This window comes from Podarcis filfolensis (genome assembly GCF_964270895.1).
Source record: "Podarcis filfolensis genome assembly, chromosome: 2".
Lineage (NCBI taxonomy): Eukaryota > Metazoa > Chordata > Lepidosauria > Squamata > Lacertidae > Podarcis > Podarcis filfolensis.
In genome coordinates, this window is record NC_139605.1 from 83,853,952 (window position 1) to 83,878,113 (window position 24,162).

General features: G+C 43.5%; 1 protein-coding gene and 1 long non-coding RNA gene across 7 annotated transcripts in view; one reads left to right on the forward strand and one right to left on the reverse strand.

Annotated features, from left to right (window-relative positions):
- The window catches only part of NTN1 (netrin 1), a 135,449-nt gene that overhangs the window by 103,353 nt on the left and 7,934 nt on the right, over positions 1–24,162 (forward strand). For all 6 annotated transcript variants that reach the window (XR_014544236.1, XR_014544237.1, XR_014544238.1 and 3 more), the window contains one exon: positions 11,379–11,453. Coding sequence is in view for 1 of the 6 variants with exons in the window: in XM_083597729.1 (XP_083453855.1) it covers positions 11,379–11,453 (75 nt within the window). In the remaining 5 variants the exon portion in view is untranslated. The remainder of the gene's footprint in view (positions 1–11,378; positions 11,454–24,162) is intronic.
- On the reverse strand, positions 18,626–24,153 carry LOC310755292. The gene is made up of 2 exons (XR_014544287.1): positions 24,055–24,153; positions 18,626–18,788 (listed from the first exon to the last, which is right to left on the reverse strand). It is a non-coding gene; the product is annotated as an uncharacterized lncRNA (long non-coding RNA).

The window sequence follows — 24,162 nt, forward strand, 5'->3', positions numbered from 1 at the left end:
CGTGCAACTAGTACAAATATGCATGGGGACGCTCAATCCTATGCTTGTTTCTTGGTAGTAAGACCCATGTGGGAGGAAGTTCCAGTCATAAGGAGCAGCAAGGGAAAATGTTACTTCAGGTGGCAAGGATACCTTTGAATGGCTGAGGATGGTAGAGCTAGACAAAATGATCTCTTGCAAAATATGTGCAGAGACAAGGACAGATGAGGCTATGGAAGGTTTTGAATGCTGAAGACAAGAAGGGACTCAAAGATGAGGGCCAAAAAGTCAAAGTTTTGAGAGAGCTTAATAATTTTGAGAGGCGAAGCGACATATCAAATAGAATACCAAGGCTTTGTGCCTGGTCAACTGGGTGGATGGTGACGCTGGTAACGGACAAAGAGATGATGGCTTGGGAGGAAAGATGAGAAGTTCGTTTTTGATCACACTGAGCTTGAGACTATGTTGAAGCATCTAAGCAGAAATATCAGAAATATAGTTGAAAATGCACACAAAGTATTCTCTAGCAGGGAACCTTTAGCCCTCCAGATGTTGTTGGATTACATCATGCCTGACCATTTACCATGGTCATTATCCAACAACATCCGAAGGTCTACGGGCTTCCTATCCCTGCCCCTATTGTTATCACATTGCTGGATTCTGTTGGATTCCAGTTTTCTTGCTTTCTGAAACGTGGGGTACCTTGTGACACCTCCATTTGAGCTCTGATATGATGAAGCAGCAAAGTGGGGAAGACAGATGCTGCTGCAGTGGGCTCTGAATGAGATACTCCAGTGCTAAGCAGTACGCTCAAGCTTTAATAACAAAACATCTTGGCTGCTCCTTGTCCTTCCTGCCTTCATACCCTAATGGGAGAGACCCCAAAATGGCATTCAGCAAGTTAACGCTATCCCCTTGCTTTCAGCAAGAACACATCACAATGGAACCCCCTTACAATGGAGGGAGCCGAAGGTCATGACAAGGGTTAGAAGGCGCCCACCGGGGGCTATGACTTGCTGTCAAACATAAAGCAAAGTCCTTTGTACACCCCACCGCCACCTCTGGGTTTGAGCCCTTTCATTCTGCTTTGGTTTTGCGGGTGGATATGGCTGCTTTTCCACAATAGGGCATCTTGATAGAAGCTAGAAGGGAAGGAAGCAGGTGTGGGTACCCTTGACAACTGCATTCCATTCTCCTCTGAAACACTTCCATATAGTAGAAATTCTTCATTGTCATTTAAAATAGATGTGCATTTTTAATATGCCACTTTCCCACAATTCTTTTACAATACTATTCTAATTCCCAATAATTGTATCAGCATTTTGGGGTGGGGGTGAGAGAGGGGTTGATGCATGATTTAAAAATAAAATGTTTGTTCTGAAGGGAGGTCCCATATGTAAATTTACTCCCCAATCCAACCCAAATACAGTCATACCTCGGGTTGAATGTGCTTCAGGTTGAGCGCTTTCAGGTTGTGCTCCGCGGCAACCCGGAAGTAACGGAGCGCGTTACTTCCAGGTTTCGCCGCTCACACATGCGCAGACCATCAAAATAACGTCACATGCATGCATGGAAGCGTCAAAACGTGACCCGCGCACACGCAGACGTGCCATCACGTCTTACGTTCCATTCAGGATGCAAACCGGGCTCCGGAACGGATCCCGTTCGCATCCCGAGGTACCACTGTAAACAGTAGGTGGGAACCAAAGATGGTATAATGATTTCACTTCAAGATTGGCTTTATGAATTCACATAGGCAGTTTACACTTTTAGCTGTGAGGTGAACCAGGAAACATGAATGAAATTTTGTGTAGTGAAATTCTATTGAGCAGAGTCTGCCATCAGAAACTCGTGCAAGTCCCTTCTCTTAAGCTGGTAGTATTACTCTGGATTTGCTACTCTTGGAAGTGCAGTGCAGTATGGATGTGCTCCAGCTCTTCTCTGGTGCTTGAAGCTCAGTACAGAAAGGCAGTGGATCATCCATTCTCTCACACCACACTTCCAAGTGCCTGGATTGCCTCTGAAGTTCAACATAGTTGTTTTATTACCTGTATGCCTTGTTTTTGTTCTGTGATGGGATGCAAGTTAACATACACGGATTCACAATCAGTGTGCCCTGCAGGCACTGACAAGGATCAGAACTGCTTTGCTTAATCAAGGTTATTGTATCATGTACCTCCACTGTTTTCTGGAACACATAAGTGGTAAGACACTGCCCCTCCCCTGCTAGTGAAGGGTCAGGAATCTGGCAATCACAAATTTTAGCAGGCTATCTAGACCAGACAAAATGTGTGAACCCCTGATGGCCAGGGCTGAAGTGTAACCCACCTTCCTTTTTTGTTTTCTTAAACCCAGTTTCAGTGTGATGGTATCAGTTTCCTTTCTGGAGCCCCAGCAGTATGTTCTCTGCTTCTAGAAGCCTCTGAAGGGTGAATAAGAATTTTAAAGAAGTACTGCTGCCACTCAAGAAACAGAAACTTCTACAGTCCCCGTGGCATCCAGTTCAACTCACTGTCCCACTCTTGATGACATACTATTTTCTGTCTATCCTTGGACTAGTATTTTGCTGCTTCTTTTCATATGCTAAAGTCTTGCACAGTTGGACTTGCATTGGATTGAAAGATGGGAGGTGTATTCCAGCCCTTGGAAGGGTGAGCTGAATACTTGGACAATTGTTGTTTGGAGGTAATTTGGGGAGCCCAGGGAGCATGAGCTCACAGTTGATTGTGTGCTCCCCCCTCTGCTACCCGCCATCTTGCAAGATTTCTAAAAGATTCAACTCACCTTTAACTTGTTTCTTATTCCCGTTTGTGTCTTCCCCGTCATCTGCAAATGACAGGCAAGGCAGAAAATCTGCCCTGTGTTCAGACAGTAGGAAAAATCTCATCAAGTTGGTTTCCTATTCCTGCTTTTAACTGGGCGGATCTGAAATCAGCAGGGTTGTATTCCTTAAAGGGAGCTGTAATCAGGAACTCTTAAATTTGCCAGCACACAGCAGTTCACAAGTACACCCTCATGAACTCGCAACCCATGAACAAGAAGAAAACTCTTTCTGCTTGATTATAATACTGTGGTGGCTATGAGTATATTCTCTTGGGCTGTAAGGCTGCGGGGACAAGGAGGGGCCACAGACAGATTTATTATTGGTGCCTCGGCTCCCACAGAAGCCTGCCCAAGTCTTGATTTCCATCCTGGCAGCCCCAAGTGAGAGGCTTTAATCTAATTTCATGCCTTATTTGCGCCAATTTGTTTTTCAATCAATCTTGCTCAGCAAGAAGAAAGGATATTGCTAGGGGCTTATTTGTTCGGTCTTGTTCCAAGGGTGAGGTTAATAGCAGTTATGCTTTGCTGGGATTGCTGCAGGGTTCATGGAGCTTTACTTGTTCACTTCAGCTCCCTGTTTGCATCTGGCACATCCTCTTCTGCCCTAACTTTACATACCAACCACGCTTTACATACCAAGGGCACTTGAACCAGTTTGAGCAGCGGAACCCTGCAACTTGACTTCAGTAGGACTTCTGTTCTCAAAACAGAATATATGTCTCTGCAATTGTTGCTGTTAAATTTATTACAGGCCCTTCACCAGCAGATCCCAAGGCAGGTTACAAATAATTTAAAATTCAGAATTAGGAAGTTACAGTTACTAATGAGAAGCATTACAAAGCTGCTCAAACACTATGAACAGACCAAGAGCCGTGCCAGGCGTGCTGTAGAAGTGGCAAGAGAGAGGAAGCCAAACTTCCCCTTCCCATTCTCCTAGATCTCATCCAAAGGGGTGTGGTGCATATTCACCCCCATGGGTCAGCTGGGTGTTCTTCCACTGCAGGAACAAACACAGTGGGGAAAATATCTATGAAGGGCAGGGCCAATCTACCCTGCTTTGTGTGAGACACGGAAGCATGGGGAGAGGAAGTGTGCTTCTTTAGAATATCCAGTGTGGCTCAGAGGGAGCTGGTATCAGTCAATTAGCATTTGTCAGGACAAAAGCTGTAACTCTGCTCTAGTGAATCTGTAGAATTATCTAGCCAACCTCCTCGGAATCACCTTGAGCATATGAACTGCACCTGCAACACAGAATGTAATTTTGCATATACAGCCTAGGACTGGCAAAGTAGTGTCACCACGCAATCGCTTTGGGATTCGGGGAGGACCACCGTCAGGTTTTAGACCCTGTTTGTGAGAGCTAGTGCTTTCACATAACAGTTGGCTCTGGTTACTTCTATAGCTTGATATAAATGACATGTCTGCACAAATGCTGCCCAGTTGCAAGACCGAGGCAGCCTTGCACACTTTAAAAGGTGATAATGGGGGAGCAGCTGGTATGGGCCTTAGCTAGTGCCAAACTGTGGAGGAAATCCATTTGGTTTAGCCATTGTCTCTACCGCTACAAAGCAAGCAAGTAAAAACCAGATGGCTATTGAACTATGTTCTTGTTTCTTACTTCCATTCTCCAGCTGCTAGAAGGTTTAAGGAAGTCTGGACATGTTTGGCCGGGCCAAAAGTAAATAGATATTTATTTGTTTGTTGCTGTTTTTTATATATTAAGCATTTGAAAATACTGATAAGCCCTGTACAAAGAGTAGAATAGACAAATCTCTGCAATAATGACATTCATTCTAACATGGGCATGCCTGATATAAATGCTATAGAAAAGGAAGAGTAATGTTTGACATGTCAAGAGTGATGCTATTCTTGAAAATCAAAAATAAAAAGATACATTAAATGGTTCCAGAATAGCTTTTTAAAAATTGAATAACAGAAACAGACAATACACCAAAAAACACACAAAAAACATTAACAACAAAATAATTTATACAAGTCCCTTTTGATAGTAAAGTAAAAAAAAAAATATCAGAAGTGGATGAAATGGATTCATCTATAAAATTATAAATGGGATATAAAAACACAATGTACATTGTACAATGAAGGAAATAGAAAAAAAGAAAAAGGTCTTGCCTGTTCACCAACTCCACCAAATAAAATAAATTTTGATGGAATTTGCTACCCATGTGATTGTGATGTCATATATTTAATAAATAACCCTCTAAATAGAGGAGACATTTGACCCCTCAAATATTTGACCCGTCAAATATTACACCACTCAAAATCTTCATGTAGTTGGTTTATTGTCTTTCCTCCACCACTGACAAGACTTTCGCTTTTTTAAAATTTAAAGAGAGGTATAATAAAATAATATCGGAGTCAAAGGAACAAATAAAACTGAGTTTCTCTTCAGCCTAATGTGAGCCCTGTCTGTCAGTGCCACATGATGACATTCCTAATCCACACAAGGCATGCTAAGCAGTTTACACATGTATGATGTCACATCATAACTTGCATAGAGGTTTCATGTTAATCCTGTTCTCAGAATGCCTTCTATGAAGAAGTATCTTCTTCTGTGAAGTAGTTCTCATGTAACACAGTGTTCTGTCTGATAGATCCACCCAGGCTTTGTGCTGAATTATGGTACCAAGGCAGAACCACTGCATGCCATTTTCTGCAATGGGAACAGCATCTCCAGCCCCCAGCCCCTCAGTGACCCGTCACCTTAAGGTTGCAAAGATAAAGGCAGGCTCAATCAATGAAAGGCTTGAAGCAGCAAAACATTTGGAGGAAATTTGTAGCTACTTGGCAGAGAAAGCAGACACTGGCTCTGCAAAAAGCATTTTGCTGCTCTGAAGTTGATCTTGAAGATATTAAAACCAATAAACTCACTCCAAGGACAGATTGAGCCTGAACATAAAATCATAGAATTGTAGGATGGGATGGGACCTGCATATCACGGAGTTCTTGCAGCAAGAGTAAGGAACCATCACTAACTGTTTGGCCTACTTTATCTGAATTGTATTTTAACATGTGAGATAGAAATGGTGCCAGATATTCTGTTAGTAAAAGAACAAGGTTAGCAAAAGCAATACCCAGGTAACCTACCTGTGAGGTGCTTCCTGCTTTAGCTTTTGACTTCTCATTGCACCCTTTCTCTCCAGCACTGGCTGCATGATTATGGAGGGCCATGTGGCTCATATTTGTGTTTTGGAGAAACGTCTGAAAATGTTCAGATGGTTTATCTGGAAATGGCTGCTCTCTCTAACTGGAATTTGTTTTGGGATTTAGTGGAAACCTAAAGTCAACCCTCGTGTCTCATTCCTTTTTAACACTTTGATGTGATCAGCTATGGAGAATGGGTAATTTTACTAGTTCTTTTCCTGCTCCTCAGAGCAGGATTTTATTACAGTTTTGGCCCATTGTTCAATGACACCATTTCTCCTTCTCCTTCTCTTACATTCTATACCTCATGCTGAAATTGTGGCCTGCTGCAGGATTTGGGGTCAAGCAGCTTCTTATAAAGGGGTTTGGAGACCTGGCTTTGCAGCTGGAACTCAAAGCAGCTGGAGCATGCAGTTCCACAGAGACTGGATTAACTTGTAATTATGCTGTCTGTTGACTCGTTGGCCCATATTTTCGCTATGTGTTGTACTGTATAGAGCTTAGTAGCTACCCAAGCAAATGCATTGATCCCTCTTTAATGAAGTGTGCTCATGGTACCCACTGGTAGTTTTCTTGTCATCTTTAGCTGTTCGATCTTCTCAGGAGACAGGTGCTGCCTGCTCCTACACACTGGGTGTGACGTAGTAGCACAAGAGAACAAGGAATTTTGCAGGCATGGAAAATGTTGAAGCAATATTCTTATTTAGGGTGTTTGATTCATCCAGCTGTAGAAACAGAGCCAACTCCTCCAAAAGATCAGCTCTGAAGTCTGCTTCACAGGTAACTTTCATGTGACTTGGAGATTATCTGTAGTGTTCTGTCTCACCTAAGCATGTTATCCTGCTTAAAACTGTATGGCAAATTTTATGTTGGAGCTCATAATGGGAAAGCCATAATAGCTGCCACACGACCCGGAGACATTATGCCGCTGTGTTCTCCCCATCCCAGTTTGTCTCTCTGTGAGATACGTTCTGTTCCTGAATCAGACACAAGTGCAACAGTGCTGAATAGTTCTGAGAAATCAAGATGATGATATTGATGATGACCATTCTGAGTGGGAAACTGGTGAGCAGCCCTGAGAAATGAACCCCAAGAAATGTGCATACATAGGGAAATAAAACATGAAGCAGAAGAAGGAATAAAACAGATGTGCTGTGAACAATATGAACCAATCTCCCACAAAATACAACCAGAATATCATGTACTGCAAACATGTCCACTTTGTCTCTCAAGCATCTGGCATTCCATCTGGGATGATGCATCCCAGCTGACACAAGAAGTGCACTTTGTCATAGGCTCCAAATAGCTCTAGCACCGTTGCTCAAGAAATGTTTAGTGCTGTGCGGTTTTAGTGCCAGGCATTCTGATTATCCTATGATCTCCATCTCCACATGAACACCATCCTGTGAGCACAGACAGCAGCATGCTGGGAATTCCTTGTTCAAGGATTAGTAGATCATAGAAGGATCAGGGCAGGGAGGTTTTTCAGGCAAGGCTGTGTGTCAGTTGCTGCCCAGCACATGGAAACCCCAATGATGGGTTTTTAATGCTGTCCACACTGTGCAAATACAAGAAGCACTAAAAAAGGTGAGTGCACTGATTTGTGAAGGAATCGTTCAGAAAATAACTAAGTTAACAGATAGGAAAGGGGAAAAAATGCTCCTGACATGTTCTGAAGCTGCAAGTGAGACCAAACAGCCGCCACACCTTTTTATCCTGCTTTTAAAATTATATACAGTGGTACCTCGGGTTGCATACGCTTCAGGTTACATACACTTCAGGTTACAGACTCTGCTAACCCAGAAATAGTACCTCGGGTTAAGAACTTTGCTTCAGGATGAGAACAGAAATCATGCTCCGGTGGCGCAGCAGCAGCGGGAGGCCCCACTAGCTAAAGTGGTGCTTCAGGTTAAGAACAGTTTCAGGTTAAGAACGGATCTCCGGAACGAATTAAGTTCTTAACCCGAGGTACCACTGTATTAAACGTACCATTTCCCAAATCTGTTTTGTTTTGACTGGGCATGAGATTGCTGGGTTTGAGGTTGCAGCTTGCCAAGGTTGTTTGTTTGTTTGTTTAAATAAGACTAACATTTTCTCCAATCTGGGGAGGTTTATGTGTGTTGTGTTCCCCTGTGGTACCCCAGCTCCTGGCGAGCCTTGCTCTTCTTACAAACTGCACAAGTGGGCAATAGACACACTCCACAAAGCTTCTCTCACATCCCCCCCCCCCCCCGAAGAGTGCTTGGTCCAAACAGAGAGAGAATCAAGATGCAGGAGAGTGAATATGCTGTACATGCCTTCTGTTACAGTGAAGGAAATGGGGGATAAAAGCATCATCTATACAGCACATCTGTAGTCCTGTTTTGGTACTGTGCATAGATGCTGAGCTCTGCTCAGAATCAGCAGTTGAAAGTGCAACAAGTGAATAATTCGCTTTTCAATTTTCCTGTGATTATTTATACATTTTTGGCTGATATTAACTGCTGTTGCAGACAGTTTCGTGGACATACCTTGCCATAATGCAGCAGGTTAGCAACACTGTCCTTAACAGATAACCTAAATGCACTCTGTTGTTGCTAGATAGTTTCCGTGTCAATTGTGAAGGGGCTACGTGTAGTTTGAGGCAAGATGAGGAAAGCAGGAATACTAGTGAAAAGTATTTGGAGTTGTACTCTTCCACCCTTTTCAAGCGTTACATCGAGATGGCAAGTGAAATTGCCATCAATGAAATTTTAAACAAGTCTTCAAGAGATGCCTGAAAGTCAAAAGCAAGGGTATATGCTGAATCTCTGTTGGAAGAGTATTCCTCAGCTTGAGACCAGTGATGCTAAACAGTTAGAAGCAATAACGCCAGAAATTCCATGCAGAAATAAGGTTCTGTTGGGGTATTGTCAGTGTACATTTCATTTTCTCAAGCAGCAGTCCAAGGCCTAAAGCCTGAGAGATCACTCACCACTCTGAGCCTTGCCTTGGTTCCTAGGGGATCAGCCAGAAATATTAGTGATTTATCAACTCAATTGAGACAATGTACTTTTATTGTCACAACAAAGGAAATGGCATGCAGAGGGAAAAACAGAAAAAATAAGAAACAAAATTTCCTTCAGAAAGTGCATATTCTTGGCTATTGGGGAAAGGTAGAAGTAAACAAAAAGGACTGCACAGAAACATGAATTTGAACCACAATTCCATTTAGAACTTAAACGAAAGCTTGACTTATTATTCGATTATACATCTTGATATATTATACAAGTACCTTTGTTTCAACCCCAAACTGACCCCAAATTGCTTTTATCCTCTCTTGGTTGAAAATGTCCGTCTTACTTTTCTTTGTTGCTGCTTGCAAGCATGCTCTCAGCTTCTGTTGATGGATCAGTAATTGGAAGCAGTCAGAACAGTGTTCAACACAGTGGAGGGGGTTCTAGCCAACCTGGTAACACACATTCAAGCTTTTGCTCATTGACTTGGGATAGAGAATTCAACTTTTCCTCCAGGACTTGGAAAATGACTATAATAATGCAGCCCTACTCTTACAGAAGACAATGGCAAGACCCCCATTTAATGTAACTGAATGGCAGCCTTTGCTAGTGGTAAACTAACTGAGGTTAGGTGAGATGAGTCTTTTTTTAAAAAAATATATTGTCAGTAGATCCACAGAACTATTCCATAGTAAATAGTTCAAGGACAAATATATTAGTGTGAGATGGGCCCAGAACAATTCACTGTATGGTCAAAGATGGACCAGGAACAACAAGGAGCGTTAGTCCGGCTGAAAGAAGCACCCAACCCTTCATGATGTTTACTTTATAGCAATGGACAGATTGCTTTAACTGTCCGTATGGGGCTGCCTTCCTTCTCCATTTCTGGTCCTTCTAATCCTGATGTGGCCAATGTCTTTCCACAAGGGAAAGATACACTCTTATCTTAGGCAATAATTAGACCTGTTGAACTGTATTTGTACTGAACTATATTTTAATCAGTAGGCAAAGCTCTGCATTAGGCAGTGGTGGAAAAGAAGGGCAGAGGGAGGTTGTAGGTGTGCATGTGGTGGGGCTGGACTTTTCCCTTCCTCCATTGCTCATGAGTATAAATATGAAAATTTCTAAGTATTTTTATTACCTTTATCTGTACATCCTGTTTGCAACACAATCAGGTAGGTAATTATACTATATGGATTTATAACCTTAAAGGATGCTGTTCTGGCTAGGAAGGAGGGATATCAGTAAATAATATTGCTGTGGTTGCTCATTTCCATTGTATAGTCCCCTATATGGTCATAGGGCCTCTCGTTCTTGAGCATACTGCTTGCAGACAAGCAAGAGGTGAATATGATCAGTCATAGGTAGGAGACCTATGTTAGCTGATTTGAGCATTCTAAAGAAAGAGCAGGACATGAACATATAATGAACCATAATATTTATCAATCACTGCCGAAAAGCAAGTTGCCCATCATCATATGTTTTCCTAACAGCAAAGTATAATTCCTGACCCATCTGTGCATCAATTGGAAACATAGTGCAGGCTGAGCTATGTGCAGCCCAACCTTGCCAGAGACTGGAGAGAGAGAGAAATGCCACAGCAAATAACAGTTTTTCATGCTCAGGGTCAAGCTGCACTCCCAGTGCTCAAAAGTGGCATGAAAATAGTTCTAGCACAGCCAAAGCAGGATGGAGGCAGTGCCAAAAACTCAGCACAGCATTACATTAGTGGCACTGGAACACAGGATGATGTTCAGGAGGAGTAAATCCATCGTATCACAGCAGTAAGGCCCATAGAAATGAAGCAGTCCCACTGGGGCATTTTATTTGCACACTCCAGTAGAGTGGACGCCAAAGGCTTTGCTAATGCTTCATAGGCTGCTAATTTCCTCCCTGACCCCTTTTGTTGAGGACTGACCCCAGCCAGAATCCCTTTGCAATGAATGCCAAAGCCTGACACAGGTCTGGGTTAGGGGGTGACAAAGAGGCCTCTGTGGGCTTTAATCAGACTCCAGTTTGCAGTTTAAGAACTGGGGGGGGGCTGTGGCTCTCTAAAGATCTGGGTGGCACAATAAGCGAGGCCCTGGGGTCTCCCATGGAGGCAACCAAGTTGTGGCAGCCTGCAGAGGACAGCTTAAAGAATTTGTCAGGCGGGGATAGGAGGGGAGGGAAAGGGAGAGGAGGATAGCTTCTTTTGTGAGTTACTTTCTTTAGAAAGGAAGGTTTTCAGTGAATGCCCCCATTAGATGACCCAATCAGGTCCTGGCAGATGGATATCACAGGCATGCTGCTTATTCATAGCAGGCTACAGCTTTCACTGTTCGCTTCTCCCCTCGCACACACACTCCCTTCTTTTCCCAAGTCTTTCATTCATTTTAAGACTAATTTGTTTTGTTAATGTTTTCTTCTGTCTCTTCCTCCTCGGCTCCCCTGAAGACTGTGATTCATACTGCAAGGCATCCAAAGGGAAACTGAAGATCAACATGAAGAAATATTGCAAGAAGGACTATGGTGAGCTACCATCCCTCCTCCCCGAGGGCATCCTAGAGTTAGTGTGTGTCTGTCTCTGTTTATGTCAGAAATTTCAATTTAAGTTCGGTTTATTTTCTGAAATGCCATTGGATTCCTCTCTGGAATTGATGGGCCTGGGCCTGCATTTGTGGTATTCAGGATTTGTGACACTTTGTTTCTGGAGAAGCCCCTGCCAAAGGGTGCAGCAGAGGGACATAAATACTGGGAAGGTGTGGGAGCGGTGTGGCAGGTAGACAGTTTGGTTTTGCTCAGAGAGCTTCAAATGACCACTCAGTCTGGTCACTCACTGATGGTCTAACTACATGATGGTAAATGCCTCACTGGCAATTTGGTTGGTGGTTTTTATCTAATATTTTGTGTATGTGTGGGAAGGGAGAGAGACCTTCATGCTTTAGGCCAAATTAGGCCCATCAGTCCAGCCAAACATGGCTGCTTTGGCTGGCCGCACCCACCTGCCACTCACATGATAGCATATGACATCAGGTGCAGGACTAGTAATGCCATGACTGCCAAGGAACAATTGGGAGTGCACAAGTGTTTGGCAGCAGGGACTGTCTGAATCAGCATGGAATGCAAACTCCTTTGTGGTCAGTTCCACTTAGGAACTTCAATCCAGAGTGAAGCAGGCCCCGGCAGAAAGCAGCAGGTCTTGTATTTCTGGCAGTGTATTCTGTTCAAAGCAAAAAGCAAAAGTGCGAGAGAAGCAGGAAAAGTGGGAAAAGGAAGAGAAGCTTCCTTGTTTGCCAATTTGAAAAAGCTGCTTGATGGTTTATTACTATTACTATTACTATTATTATTATTATGCATTCCTTTCTGATGTGATTTGTCAATGGGTTTCCAGCGAAAGTCAGCAATCACGTAATATGCCATCAATTATCCTTTGCTTCATCTGAGGACACAGAGATGGTCACAGATGAGAAACCTTAGAGTCATAGAATCATAGAGTTGGAAGAGACCACAAGGGCCATCGAGTCCAACCCCCTGCCAAGCAGGAAACACCATCAGAGCACTCCTGACATATGGTTGTCAAGCCTCTGCTTAAAGCCCTCCAAAGAAGGAGACTCCACCACACTCCTTGGCAGCAAATTCCACTGTCGAACAGCTCTTACTGTCAGGAAGTTCTTCCTAATGTTTAGGTGGAATCTTCTTTCTTGTAGTTTGGAACCATTGCTCCGTGTCCGCTTCTCTGGAGCAGCAGAAAACAACCTTTCTCCCTCCTCTATGTGACATCCTTTTATATATTTGAACATGGCTATCATATCACCCCTTAACCTCCTCTTCTCCAGGCTAAACATGCCCAGCTCCCTTAGCTGTTCCTCATAAGGCATCGTTTCCAGGCCTTTGACCATTTTGGTTGCCCTCCTCTGGACACGTTCCAGTTTGTCAGTGTCCTTCTTGAACTGTGGTGCCCAGAACTGGACACAGTACTCCAGGTGAGGTCTGACCAGAGCAGAATACAGTGGCACTATTGCTTCCCTTGATCTAGATGCTATACTCCTATTGATGCAGCCCAGAATTGCATCGGCTTTTTTAGCTGCTGCGTCACACTGTTGGCTCATGTCAAGTTTGTGGTCAACCAAGACTCCTAGATCCTTTTCACATGTACTGCTCTCAAGCCAGGTGTCACCCATCTTGTATTTGTGCCTCTCATTTTTTTTTGCCCAAGTGCAATACTTTACATTTCTCCCTGTTAAAATTCATCTTGTTTGTTTGGGCCCAGTTCTCTAATCTGTCAAGGTCGTTTTGAAGTGTGATCCTGTCCTCTGGGGTGTTAGCCACCCCTCCCAGTTTGGTGTCATCTGCAAATTTGATCAGGATGCCCTTGAGTCCATCATCCAAGTCGTTGATAAAGATGTTGAATAAGACCGGGCCCAAGACAGAACCCTGTGGCACCCCACTAGTCACTCTTCTCCAGGATGAAGAGGAACCATCTTCTCTTCTCATGAGGTGGCCAAAGTATTGGAGCCTCAGCTTCACGATCTGTCCTTCCAGTGAGCACTCAGGGCTGATTTCCTTAAGAATGGATAGGTTTGATCTTCTTGCAGTCCATGGGACTCTCAAGAGACTCCTCCAGCACCATAATTCAAAAGCATCAATTCTTCGGCGATCAGCCTTCTTTATGGTCCAGCTCTCACTTCCATACATCACTACTGGGAAAACCATAGCTTTAACTATACGGACCTTTGTTGGCAAGGTGATGTCTCTACTTTTTAAGATGCTGTCTAGGTTTGTCATTGCTTTTCTCCCAAGAAGCAGGCGTCTTTTAATTTCGTGACTGCTGTCACCATCTGCAGTGATCATGGAGCCCAAGAAAGTAAAATCTCTCACTGCCTCCATTTCTTCCCCATCTGTTTGCCAGGAGGTGATGGGACCAGTGGCCATGATCTTCGTTTTTTTGATGTTGAGCTTCAGACCATATTTTGCGCTCTCCTCTTTCACCCTCAATAAAAGGTTCTTTAATTCCTCCTCACTTTCTGCCATCAAGGTTGTGTCATCTGCATATCTGAGGTTGTTGATATTTCTTCCGGCAATCTTAATTCCGGCTTCGGATTCATCCAGCCCAGCCTTTCGCATGATGAATTCTGTATATAAGTTAAATAAGCAGGGAGACATTATACAGCCTTGTCGTACTCCTTTCCCAATTTTGAACCAATCAGTTGTTCCATATCCAGTTCTAACTGTAGCTTCTTGTCCCACATAGAGATTTCTCAGGAGACAGATGAGGTGATCAGGCACTCCCATTTCTTTAAGAACTTGCCATAGTTTGCTGTGGTCGACACAGTCAAAGGCTTTTGCATAGTCAATGAAGCAGAAGTAGATGTCTTTCTGGAACTCTCTAGCTTTCTCCATAATCCAGAGCATGTTTGCAATTTGGTCTCTGGTTCCTCTGCCTCTTCTAAATCCAGCTTGCACTTCTGGGAGTTCTCGGTCCACATACTGCTTGAGCCTTCCTTGTAGAATTTTAAGCATAACCTTGCTAGCGTGTGAAATGAGTGCAATTGTGCGGTAGTTGGAGCATTCTTTGGCACTGCCCTTCTTTGGGATTGGGATGTAGACTGATCTTCTCCAATTCTCTGGCAACTGCTGAGTTTTCCAAACTTGCTGGCATATTGAGTGTAGCACCTTAACAGCATCATCTTTTAAAATTTTAAATAGTTCAGCTGGAATACCATCACTTCCACTGGCCTTGTTATTTGCAGTGCTTTCTAAGGCCCATTTGACTTCACTCTCCAGGATGTCTGGCTCAAGGTCAGCAATCACACTACCTGGGGTGTATGAGACATCCATATCTTTCTGGTATAATTCCTCTGTGTATTCTTGCCACCTCTTCTTGATGTCTTCTGCTTCTGTTAGGTCCTTACCACTTTTGTCCTTTATTATGGTAATCTTTGTACGAAATGTTCCTTTCATATTTCCGATTTTCTTGAACAGATCTCTGGTTCTTCCCATTCTGTTGTTTCCCTCTATTTCTTTGCATTGCTCGTTTAAGAAGGCCTTCTTGTCTCTCCTTGCTATTCTTTGGAAATCTGCATTCAATTTCCTGTATCTTTCACTATCTCCCTCGCATTTTGCTTGCCTTCTCTCCCCCGCTATTTGTAAGGCCTCGTTGGACAGCCACTTTGCTTTCTTGCATTTCTTTTTCATTGGGATGGTTTTAGTTGCTGCCTCCTGTATAATGTTGCGAGCCTCCACCCATAGTTCTTCAGGCACTCTGTCCAGCAAATCTAAATCCTTAAACCTGTTCCTCACTTCCACTGTGTATTCATAAGGGATTTGGTTTAGATTGTATCTTACCGGCCCAGTGGTTTTTCCTACTTTCTTCAGTTTAAGCTTGAATTTTGCTATAAGAAGCTGATGATCTGAGCTACAGTCAGCTCCAGGTCTTGTTTTTGCTGACTGTATAGAGCTTCTCCATCTTTGGCTGCAGAGAATATAATCAATCTGATTTCGATGTTGCCCATCTGGTGATGTCCATGTGTAGAGTCGTCTCTTATGTTGTTGGAAAAGCGTGTTTGTGATGACCAGCTTGTTCTCTTGACAGAACTCTATTAGCCTTTGCCCTGCTTCGTTTTGATCTCCAAGGCCAAACTTGCCAGTTGTTCCTTTTATCACTTTATTCCCCACTTTAGCATTCCAATCCCCTATAATGAGAAGAACATTCTTCTTTGGTGTCACTTCTATAAGGTCTTGTAAGTCTTCAATTTCAGTTTCTTCAGCACCAGTAGTTGGTGCATAAACTTGGATTACTGTGATGTTAAAAGGTCTGCCTTGGATTCGTATCGAGATCATTCTATCATTTTTGAGATTGCATCCCAGTACAGCTTTCGCCACTCTTTTGTTGACTATGAGGGCCACTCCATTTCTTTTACGGGTTTCTTGCCCACAGTAGTAGATATGATAGTCATCCGAACTGAATTCGCCCATTCCCGTCCATTTCAGTTCACTGATTCCCAGGATGTCAATATTTATTCTTGCCATCTCATTTTTGACCACATCCAACTTACCCAGATTCATGGTTCTTACATTCCAGGTTCCTATGCAATATTTTTCTTTACAGCATTGGACTTTCCTTTCGCTTCCATGCATATCTGCAACTGAGCGTCCTTTCGGCTTTGGCCCAGCCGCTTCATCAGCTCTGGATCTACTTGTACTTGTCCTCCGCTCTTCCCCAGTAGCATGTTGGACGCCTTCCGACCTGAGGGGCTCATCTTCCAGCGTCATAACTTTTATATGCCTGTTGTCTTTGTCCATGGAGTTTTCTTGGCAGGGATACTGGAGTGGCTTGCCGGTTCCTCCTCCAGGTGGATCACGTTTGGTCAAAACTCTCCACTATGACCTGTTCATCTTGGGTGCCCTGCTCGGCATAGTTCATAGCTTCTCTGAGTTATTCAAGCCCCTTCGCCACGACAAGGCAGTGATCCATGAAGGGGTTGTGGGTGCTAGACACCCTAAATTCCTGGATTCAAGAATCCTGGAAATTATATTTGCCCCTCAAAGAACTGTAGTTCCTAACACCCTTAAAAAACTACCATTCCTAGGATTCTTTTTTGGGGGGAAGGGTGTGTGTGCTTTGAATGAATGGTGCATATGCAGCCTAGGTTAGAATTCTGTACAACATTCTTTGACACCAGTTCCCTCCCTTGAAAAAAATAGGCAATGGTTAACCTCTGAGTATTTATCCAGATTATTGCTGACGGTACCTTCTTTGCTTAAAACAGTGGTACAAAAATCTATACAACTTGAGTCTAACTATTATACTATTGGGCATATCTGAGAAGTCTGAAGTTCAAAATAATTGTTATCATTAACACTATTTATGCATCTGCAGATGCTTGGGGGCAGAAGCATTTAAGGTTTGCTCCTGAGCAGCATTTCTTTCTCCCCAGACTGGGAATGTCCTGCTCAGGCTTGTGCATATCACCCTTGTTTCTTCTAGCTCCCTTACTATTGGTTTTACTGGTAATGAAATCAATCCCTTTCTCAGCCTAATCTCATTCTCAGGCTAATCCTGGCCATGGTCTGTTTATATTCTAGCAGAACTTGAAAATGTAGCCTTTAAACTGCTGGTATGCCTATCGGTCATGTATGCACATGATGAACTTTGCTGATCGCTGGAGGTCTCTGGAAAAGATTCCTGTGCCTCTTCCCCCCCGGTTTCCTCACTGAATCAGAATTTCCAGCAGCAGCACATTCTGCTCATTTGAAACTTAAGGCACACTTTGGATGTGATTGCAAATGCTGAACTAAATTCAAGGTAGCACGCCTTCGCAACTTCTTCTTGCCACAAGGGAATTTCTGGCAGTAACTCAGTTTGTTCTGTTCAGGGGACGTGTTGGGATTTTGCTTTGTATCTAGGCAGCTTATTGCAAATTCATGGGAGCAAGATTGCACCAAATAACAGGCAAGTAACAAAACGGCCCTCTCCTTGTACACAAAATCTCCTCCCACTTCACCAGGCCATGGCCACCTGCCCACTCCAGCAAAACAAAATTCCAACTTGCATTTGCAGAGATAAACCCTGAATAATTTATCACATCCTTTTCCCATGGAAGGACAGTGTGCAGACTGTGCATGTATGTGACATTTAGTGAAAAAGTACTGTTGTTAGTTTCTTTGCCAGTCCCCCATTGAGAGGGTCAAATGCAAAAGCTTGTTGTTTCGACTTGCTTTTTACAAAAAGGCAAATGTGTTCTGAAGCCTAAATGAGAATGCCCCTCCTCCCTTTCTTCCACAATAAATATTCATAACCAGGGCTACAAAGAAGAGTCACATGGCTATGAGCAAACATGAGTTGGGAGGCTATATCTAGCACAGCACACATCTCAATGCCAGCTCTAGTCTTTTCTCTTTTTTTTTGAGCGGGGGGAGAGGAGATGCCTTCAGTAGGCCTACTCCCTGAGAGAGCCCACATCACCCTTCCTTCCATCTCCACTGCTCATTCACATACTCTCCCCCTCTCTGGACCCAACCCACAAAACCACCCAGAGGGAAAGCACAAGGCTGGATATTCCTACATCTCTTCCTCCCCCTTGTTACTGCTTGCCTACTCAGAGAGGGCAGGTGAAGGGGCAGTGACAGCACTGAGCAGCAGCATGATCAAGAACCCTGGGGGAACTGCAATATGTCCCTGAAGGTGCCCAAATACTCCCATCTCTTATGCCAGTCCTGCCTCCCCTCAGTACTCAGTTCTGATCTAGCTTAGAGCCATCTTGTACTTCTGTACTTTCCACCTTCTCTGTCCTCTCTTGCACTGAGGTGTGATGTTACTTTCTGTTTTGTTAAGTTGTCTCTGCTGTTACATAACCTTACTCTCCCTAGGAAAGTAAAAGGCAATGCTTCATAAAATCAGAAATGTCATCTCAGTTTCTTTTTGAAGCTGTGTAAAACGGGGGCGGGGAGGTGCTGGGAGCCTGTTCACTTAAATTAATACCTAAGGGTAAGGTGTTGTGTTCTGAACTCACAATCTAAGCCCAGGTGCAGTTGCTCTTTTGGCTCTTCTAGAATCCATTCTTTAGAGATTGCAAGCACCATACCCCATTGCATCTCAGTTTTTGGGTCCCACCTATGGACAGGAGGAAAATTTAAATGCAGGTATTTAAATGTTTCAAGCCCCCCCTCCCCCCAGTTTTAGAACAGATTGCAGATAGGAGTGCTTCAAAATCGAATGATATTCAAGTAGGCATGTGAGACCTTGCACACACGATTGTGAGAAAAACTCCTGATACGCCAAGTAACATTCACGTACTAGTAGCATGGAAGTTTCTTGCAGCCATGCCTTTAGGTGAGGGCAGCACAGTGTTCAAAACAGTCCAGCTGCAAAGAAAGTGCAGAGTGGGTTACACAGAGGGACAATAAAGGCTTTTTCGCGGACTTCCCAGCAGGAAGCCAATTAGGAGACTGTTTTCTTCAACTTTATGGAATGATAGCAGTTCTGAATATCCTAACAGGTCCTAATTAGATTGAACATGGTTACTTCCCTTGTGAGCTAAATTGGGGTGCTATCATCTGGACAACTAGCTTCTATAGAGCTTTTATCATCATTTTAATTTGCTGGCTCAAAAGGGGGAGTGTGTCTTTAAAAATACAAAACAAAGAAAAATCCTGTCTCTTACTATTATTTATACCTTAAAAAAAAAAGATTCACAAGCAAATTTAATTCTGTTCAAATATTTGGAGCTGAATAATGCCAGAGGGTACTTAATTTCAACCACCTTTATTTTGGCTCAAACCAAAATTGCTTTGGTTTGCCTCTAAGTTGAATTAATTAATGACTTTGCTTAACTTCAACAGGAAGGCTAGGGGGGAAATGAGCTGGTAGACTTGGAGAGTCTGTGAGATTCTGGGACGTTTATAAGTAGCTCATTGCATAGCCACAGAATACTAAAAGGCAGGGTTTGCCATGAGACACCAGTGCTGAAGCCACTGCTTCATGGCTATGAAAAGAGGTGGCTACTTATTTGCTTCCTTCCTTTGAAAGTGCAAAAATGTTAACAATTTCCTCCTAAAAATCTTCACTGAATCCCTCCCTCCCTCTCAGAACTGCTTATATCTTGTTATTTTATTCATAACCATTATGTCCCAATTGCATTTTAAGAGTGCAATGGGCACTATACAAGCTCACTATCTAAAAATATTCTATTTTGTGCTGTGTTTTAATCAGTGTACATATGCACTCATGCCCGTTTGCTAACTTGTAAAAAAAGGGTCGAGGGGAAGAAATACAAACTGAAAACTGCAGCATACAGCACATGCACCAAATTAATCCCAGAAATTCTTCAAGTTAAACCGGAAGGCAGACAGAATGAAATGCTGGGCAGAGCCAAACCACAGCATAATAATGAAATTGAATGGGGGATGTTTTGGGGGGGGGGAGAAAAGAGATTTGCTCATCCCTAGATTGTACTCATTTCTCATACTGGGCACGTCTGATGTCTGGGCTTGAGGGAGATGTGGGTGAATGCATAAATAGGCATGTGGAGAAGGTAAAGCAACAGCAGTAAGTTTGGGCCGAATCTGGTGGGGCATGGAGACACCTTTACACTCCCAGGTAACCATCGCCTTCTGATCAGACGAGTTTGCATCCAAAGGGAATAAACTTCCCTTGCACCTCAGTGTGCTTGCGCAGCACCACACCTGGACTGGGAAAGGCAAGAGATGGTTTCAGTTTCCTGGGCTGTTTAATCTCTTAATTCTTATGCATTGTTCACACCACTCCTTCTCCTCTGCTGCCTGGACACACATGCACCCCCCCCTTCATCCCCAGACAGCAGACGGAATGTCAGCGTCTCAGGCAGGCAGTCACTTTGATCTAGTTCACTTCCATGCATTTGTAAAATATTGTAGACTTCTTTTTCCAAGGTGCTTGGTCCAAGGTGCTTGGCCTCTGGTTATGGTCCATTAGGGTCACTAAGCAAATGGATGAAAAATAAATAAAAAATCATTTGAGGCCCTATTTGGTACTTAACAGAACCAGCCAAACAGGACTTCCCTTTGACTCACAAATCACCAGTAGGAACCTAGCAATTCCCACTGCCTTCCCACCAATCAATTGTCATTTTTATTTATTTTGGGGGAAGGAGCAGGGGTGAGGCGTGAGTCTGGGGGTTCCTATCTCAAAAGGTGATATCACCGTCCTACCACCTTCAGCCATCCTTGGAAAAATCCTTCTTTCATGGAGACTCTGGTTAGTCATCCTCTTTGTTGAAAGGCACTTTGGCAGCAGTACGTGGAAAAATAAAAAAATATGTTTTCAAAAGATCTTTTTAAAAAAAGTATTCCACATAGAAACCCAAAACTCCTGAGGATAGAGCTGAAGAGGGAGAGGAAACATATGCTGTTCTAATAGCTAGCCTTCCAAATGGTGAAACCATATTTCTGAGCTTTGGGGGGAGTTTTCTGGGGTGGCAGTTCGTTCATACCGAATCCTGGGTGTAACTGCATCCATATGTAGTGCATGGGTATCTTTGTGATAAAGAGAAGTTGTGCGGAAATGTGCCCTGCCAGGGTGGCCATAAAACTGGATAGAGGGGGAAATGAATTAAATCTTGCGAAGGAGGAAAGTGACTGGATGGGTCACACCCTTCACAAAAAGCAGAGATTAAACCTCGTAAATCTTCAATATTAAACTCAGATGTAACAGGTAAACCCCATAAGCTTTCTAGCCCCACTTCAAAAGTAAGATTTTAATAATAATAATAATGATAAACTTTGCTCCAGAGAGGGGTTGAAACTAGAATGACCTGGTCTAGGCTTAGATACTTTCAAAGAATGAAGGACCATATCAAACATATTTGTTCAGGGCCTGTGGACATCTGGAGAGGATGGGAAGGTGAACGAGGGGAACTCTCAGTGAATTTATTGAATTTTCCTCTGTTCCCAAGTCTTTGACGTATTGTGAGTAAGAAAGCAACTCCTAGCATTTGTGGGGAGAGATTGTCTTGCAGTCAAACCTCTGGGCAATTGCAATCAGATATTGTCGGTCCAAGCAATAATTCCTAAAGAACGTAAAAGGTTTTGCTACATGTCTGGGAATTTCACAGTGAGCAAGCTTTATTGGTTTGTGTGTGTGGCGCTGCATCCACGTTACAACATCTAGGCGCAGTTAAGAGCCCTCAAATAACGTGTTTATAAATGCGTAACTTGTAACGTTGCGGAGGAAATACAAGAGGTTTGTGCCTCCTCCCTGATTGTGACCCTTGCCAGTTTCTCAGCTGCCTGAAGTGCTGCAATGCCACCTGGTGGCTGGTTAACAGCACAGTGAAGAACAGAGCCTTGGCCCCGCACTCAAAGGATATGCATCTATCCTCAACACAGCATTTAAAAGCCTTGTAAGAATGGAGGTTGAGAAGGCAATGGCAACCATACTGCTACAGGGTAGCAGGATTTGGTAGATTCTGTTTTCTATTCTTTATTGATGCAGTCCTTTCTCTGGAGACGTCTTTCCAGCACCACAGGTGTTCCTGGCTTAAATAGGCCGTATCCTAGCTCTGCTCATTGCTCAGCTTATTGTCCAGCTATTTCCCAGAAGGCTTGGGCTGTGTAAATTGGCCATGCATGAAGTTTTTTTTCTGTTGTTGTTTTTAAATTTCCAAGAAAGATGACTCCTGGCTGACTTGGCCTTCTCTTCTCTAAACAAGAGTTTAAAAGAAGAGTTTACAAACACCAAGTCTGCTGCTTATTTTAACTGCACAGTAAGGGCCATGAGCCGATGGCAGCCTGGGGACCCCTGCCCTCTTCTGCTCATATACTCCCAATGGTGCATGCCTGAGATATTTTTAGCAAGGAGCTGGACACACGCCACACCATGTCGGAAACTAGTGTCATCGGGGGCCCAGGCAGCAGCAAGCTCAATGTGAAAGCTGTGACTCATTTTATTTTGTTCTCCCCCTCAGGGGGTACATTGCTAGAGCACAGCAGGCTTGCAGAGCTGCTTACGGGGCACCTGCTGCTTGCTTCATCCACTTGCCCCCAGTTACCAATCCCAATCCTTTTGCCCATCGCATTTTTCCTGGTGCCAGGGCTCAGTCTAATCCACTTTGCTTGTGCTGATTTGACTGGGAGGGGGGCTTTGTAGCTCACAGCACAAGCTCAGCCATGAATGGAACAGAGATGCTGCCCCTGGTGGAATTTTCCCTCCTTCCCTGCTGAGAGAGGTTACCAACCCTGTTAACCAGATGGCTTGTCAGTTCTTTCCTTTAACCAAATGCTGGGCCTGTGGTTGTGGGGCTAAGAAGCAGGCATATCATTGTTGCTGAATGTTGCTTGTAATTTTTCTATGTGGACTAGTCAGACAGGTCTCTATGAATATAGGAAGCTGACTTACACAGTCAGGTTTTCAGGCAGGATTCTTTTCCTTCTGCACCTGGAGATGCCAGGATCGGACCTTTGTGTCTTGGGTTTGCAATCAGCAGTGCCGCACTGGGACTGCAAGGTGAAGCAGGGAGGCTGCATTACAGTGCAGCATGTGCTTTTTAAAAAAGCAGTTAGTTGATGGCAGCATCTTGGGATATAATTCAAGTATAATTAAAAATATTCAGTGCCTTACATTATCACAGTTTGAGACTAGGGTTGACGTATTTCAAACAGTGAAAATCCGGACAGAAAAGTTGTTGAGTTTCAGGGGTTTTTTGGCCCAAAGTTGTTGAGCTTCTTGGGCAAAATCACTATTTTAATGGAAAAGCAGCAATGTGGGATGCCATACGTCCTGATTTTCCCATTTCCACCTGGACGCTGCTGCCAACTGCGGTACTCTGGATATGCCTGGGAAAATCTGGACATATGGCAGCCCTATTTGAGACAAGTGATCTCCAAGCAAAAGAAAAGTCAATGCCAAAATGTTCATAAATTGATCTGTCAACCAGTTGGGGGGGGCGGGTGTTTGGGAAATATTTATAGTCGTCAGATTCATTTGCTGATATTTGCTAGAGCAGGTAGGGTCCCAGATGTAAGAAGAAGCCATTTAAAATTATAGTGACTCCTCTTGGTGCTAAATAGTGAAGTGATGGAAATGAAACTGATTGGATTATACTCAGCTTCTCGATGAAGCAATTTCACTCACAAAGGAAACAATAAAGAGGAATGTCAAACTCAAATGGATTAGAAGGCCAACTTCACCACCCACCACATACAGATACCAGATTCGCTTAAAAAGAAACAAACCCAAAAATGCAGTTCCACCTGAATTTGATACCAGATCATTATGTGGAAGAAATAAAAAGTGTTTGCCTCTGAACTTTCTCAGTGTATTTCCTTCACTGCAGAACAACCTGAACAAGCCCCAACATATCTAGGATTAAGGAGTAAGACTTCCAAGCTTACAGGAAGGCTTGAACCCCAGCACCTTGCTTTTCAGAAGTTAACCCTTGGCTCCCTCATCCTCCCCCCAACCCCTCCATCCAATCAAAGTATTTTCCCCATTCCAGTCCATTTGAGTTTGGCACTCCAGAGTTAATTAATAGCCATTATCCCTTTTATTCCAGACCAGAACCATAATTTCCTCCACCCGCCCCTCCCTACTGAATACTAGGAAACTGCCAGCTCCCACACTAAGTAGACTCCGGTGCATCTCATTTTCCTATACCTGCTATCCAGGTTGTTAATGGTGGGGCAGGTGGAGTTTGTTGGTATGGCATACGAATTCCTAATGGCCCTATTCACACAATGCCCTGTCCTTCTGATCCTGACAATC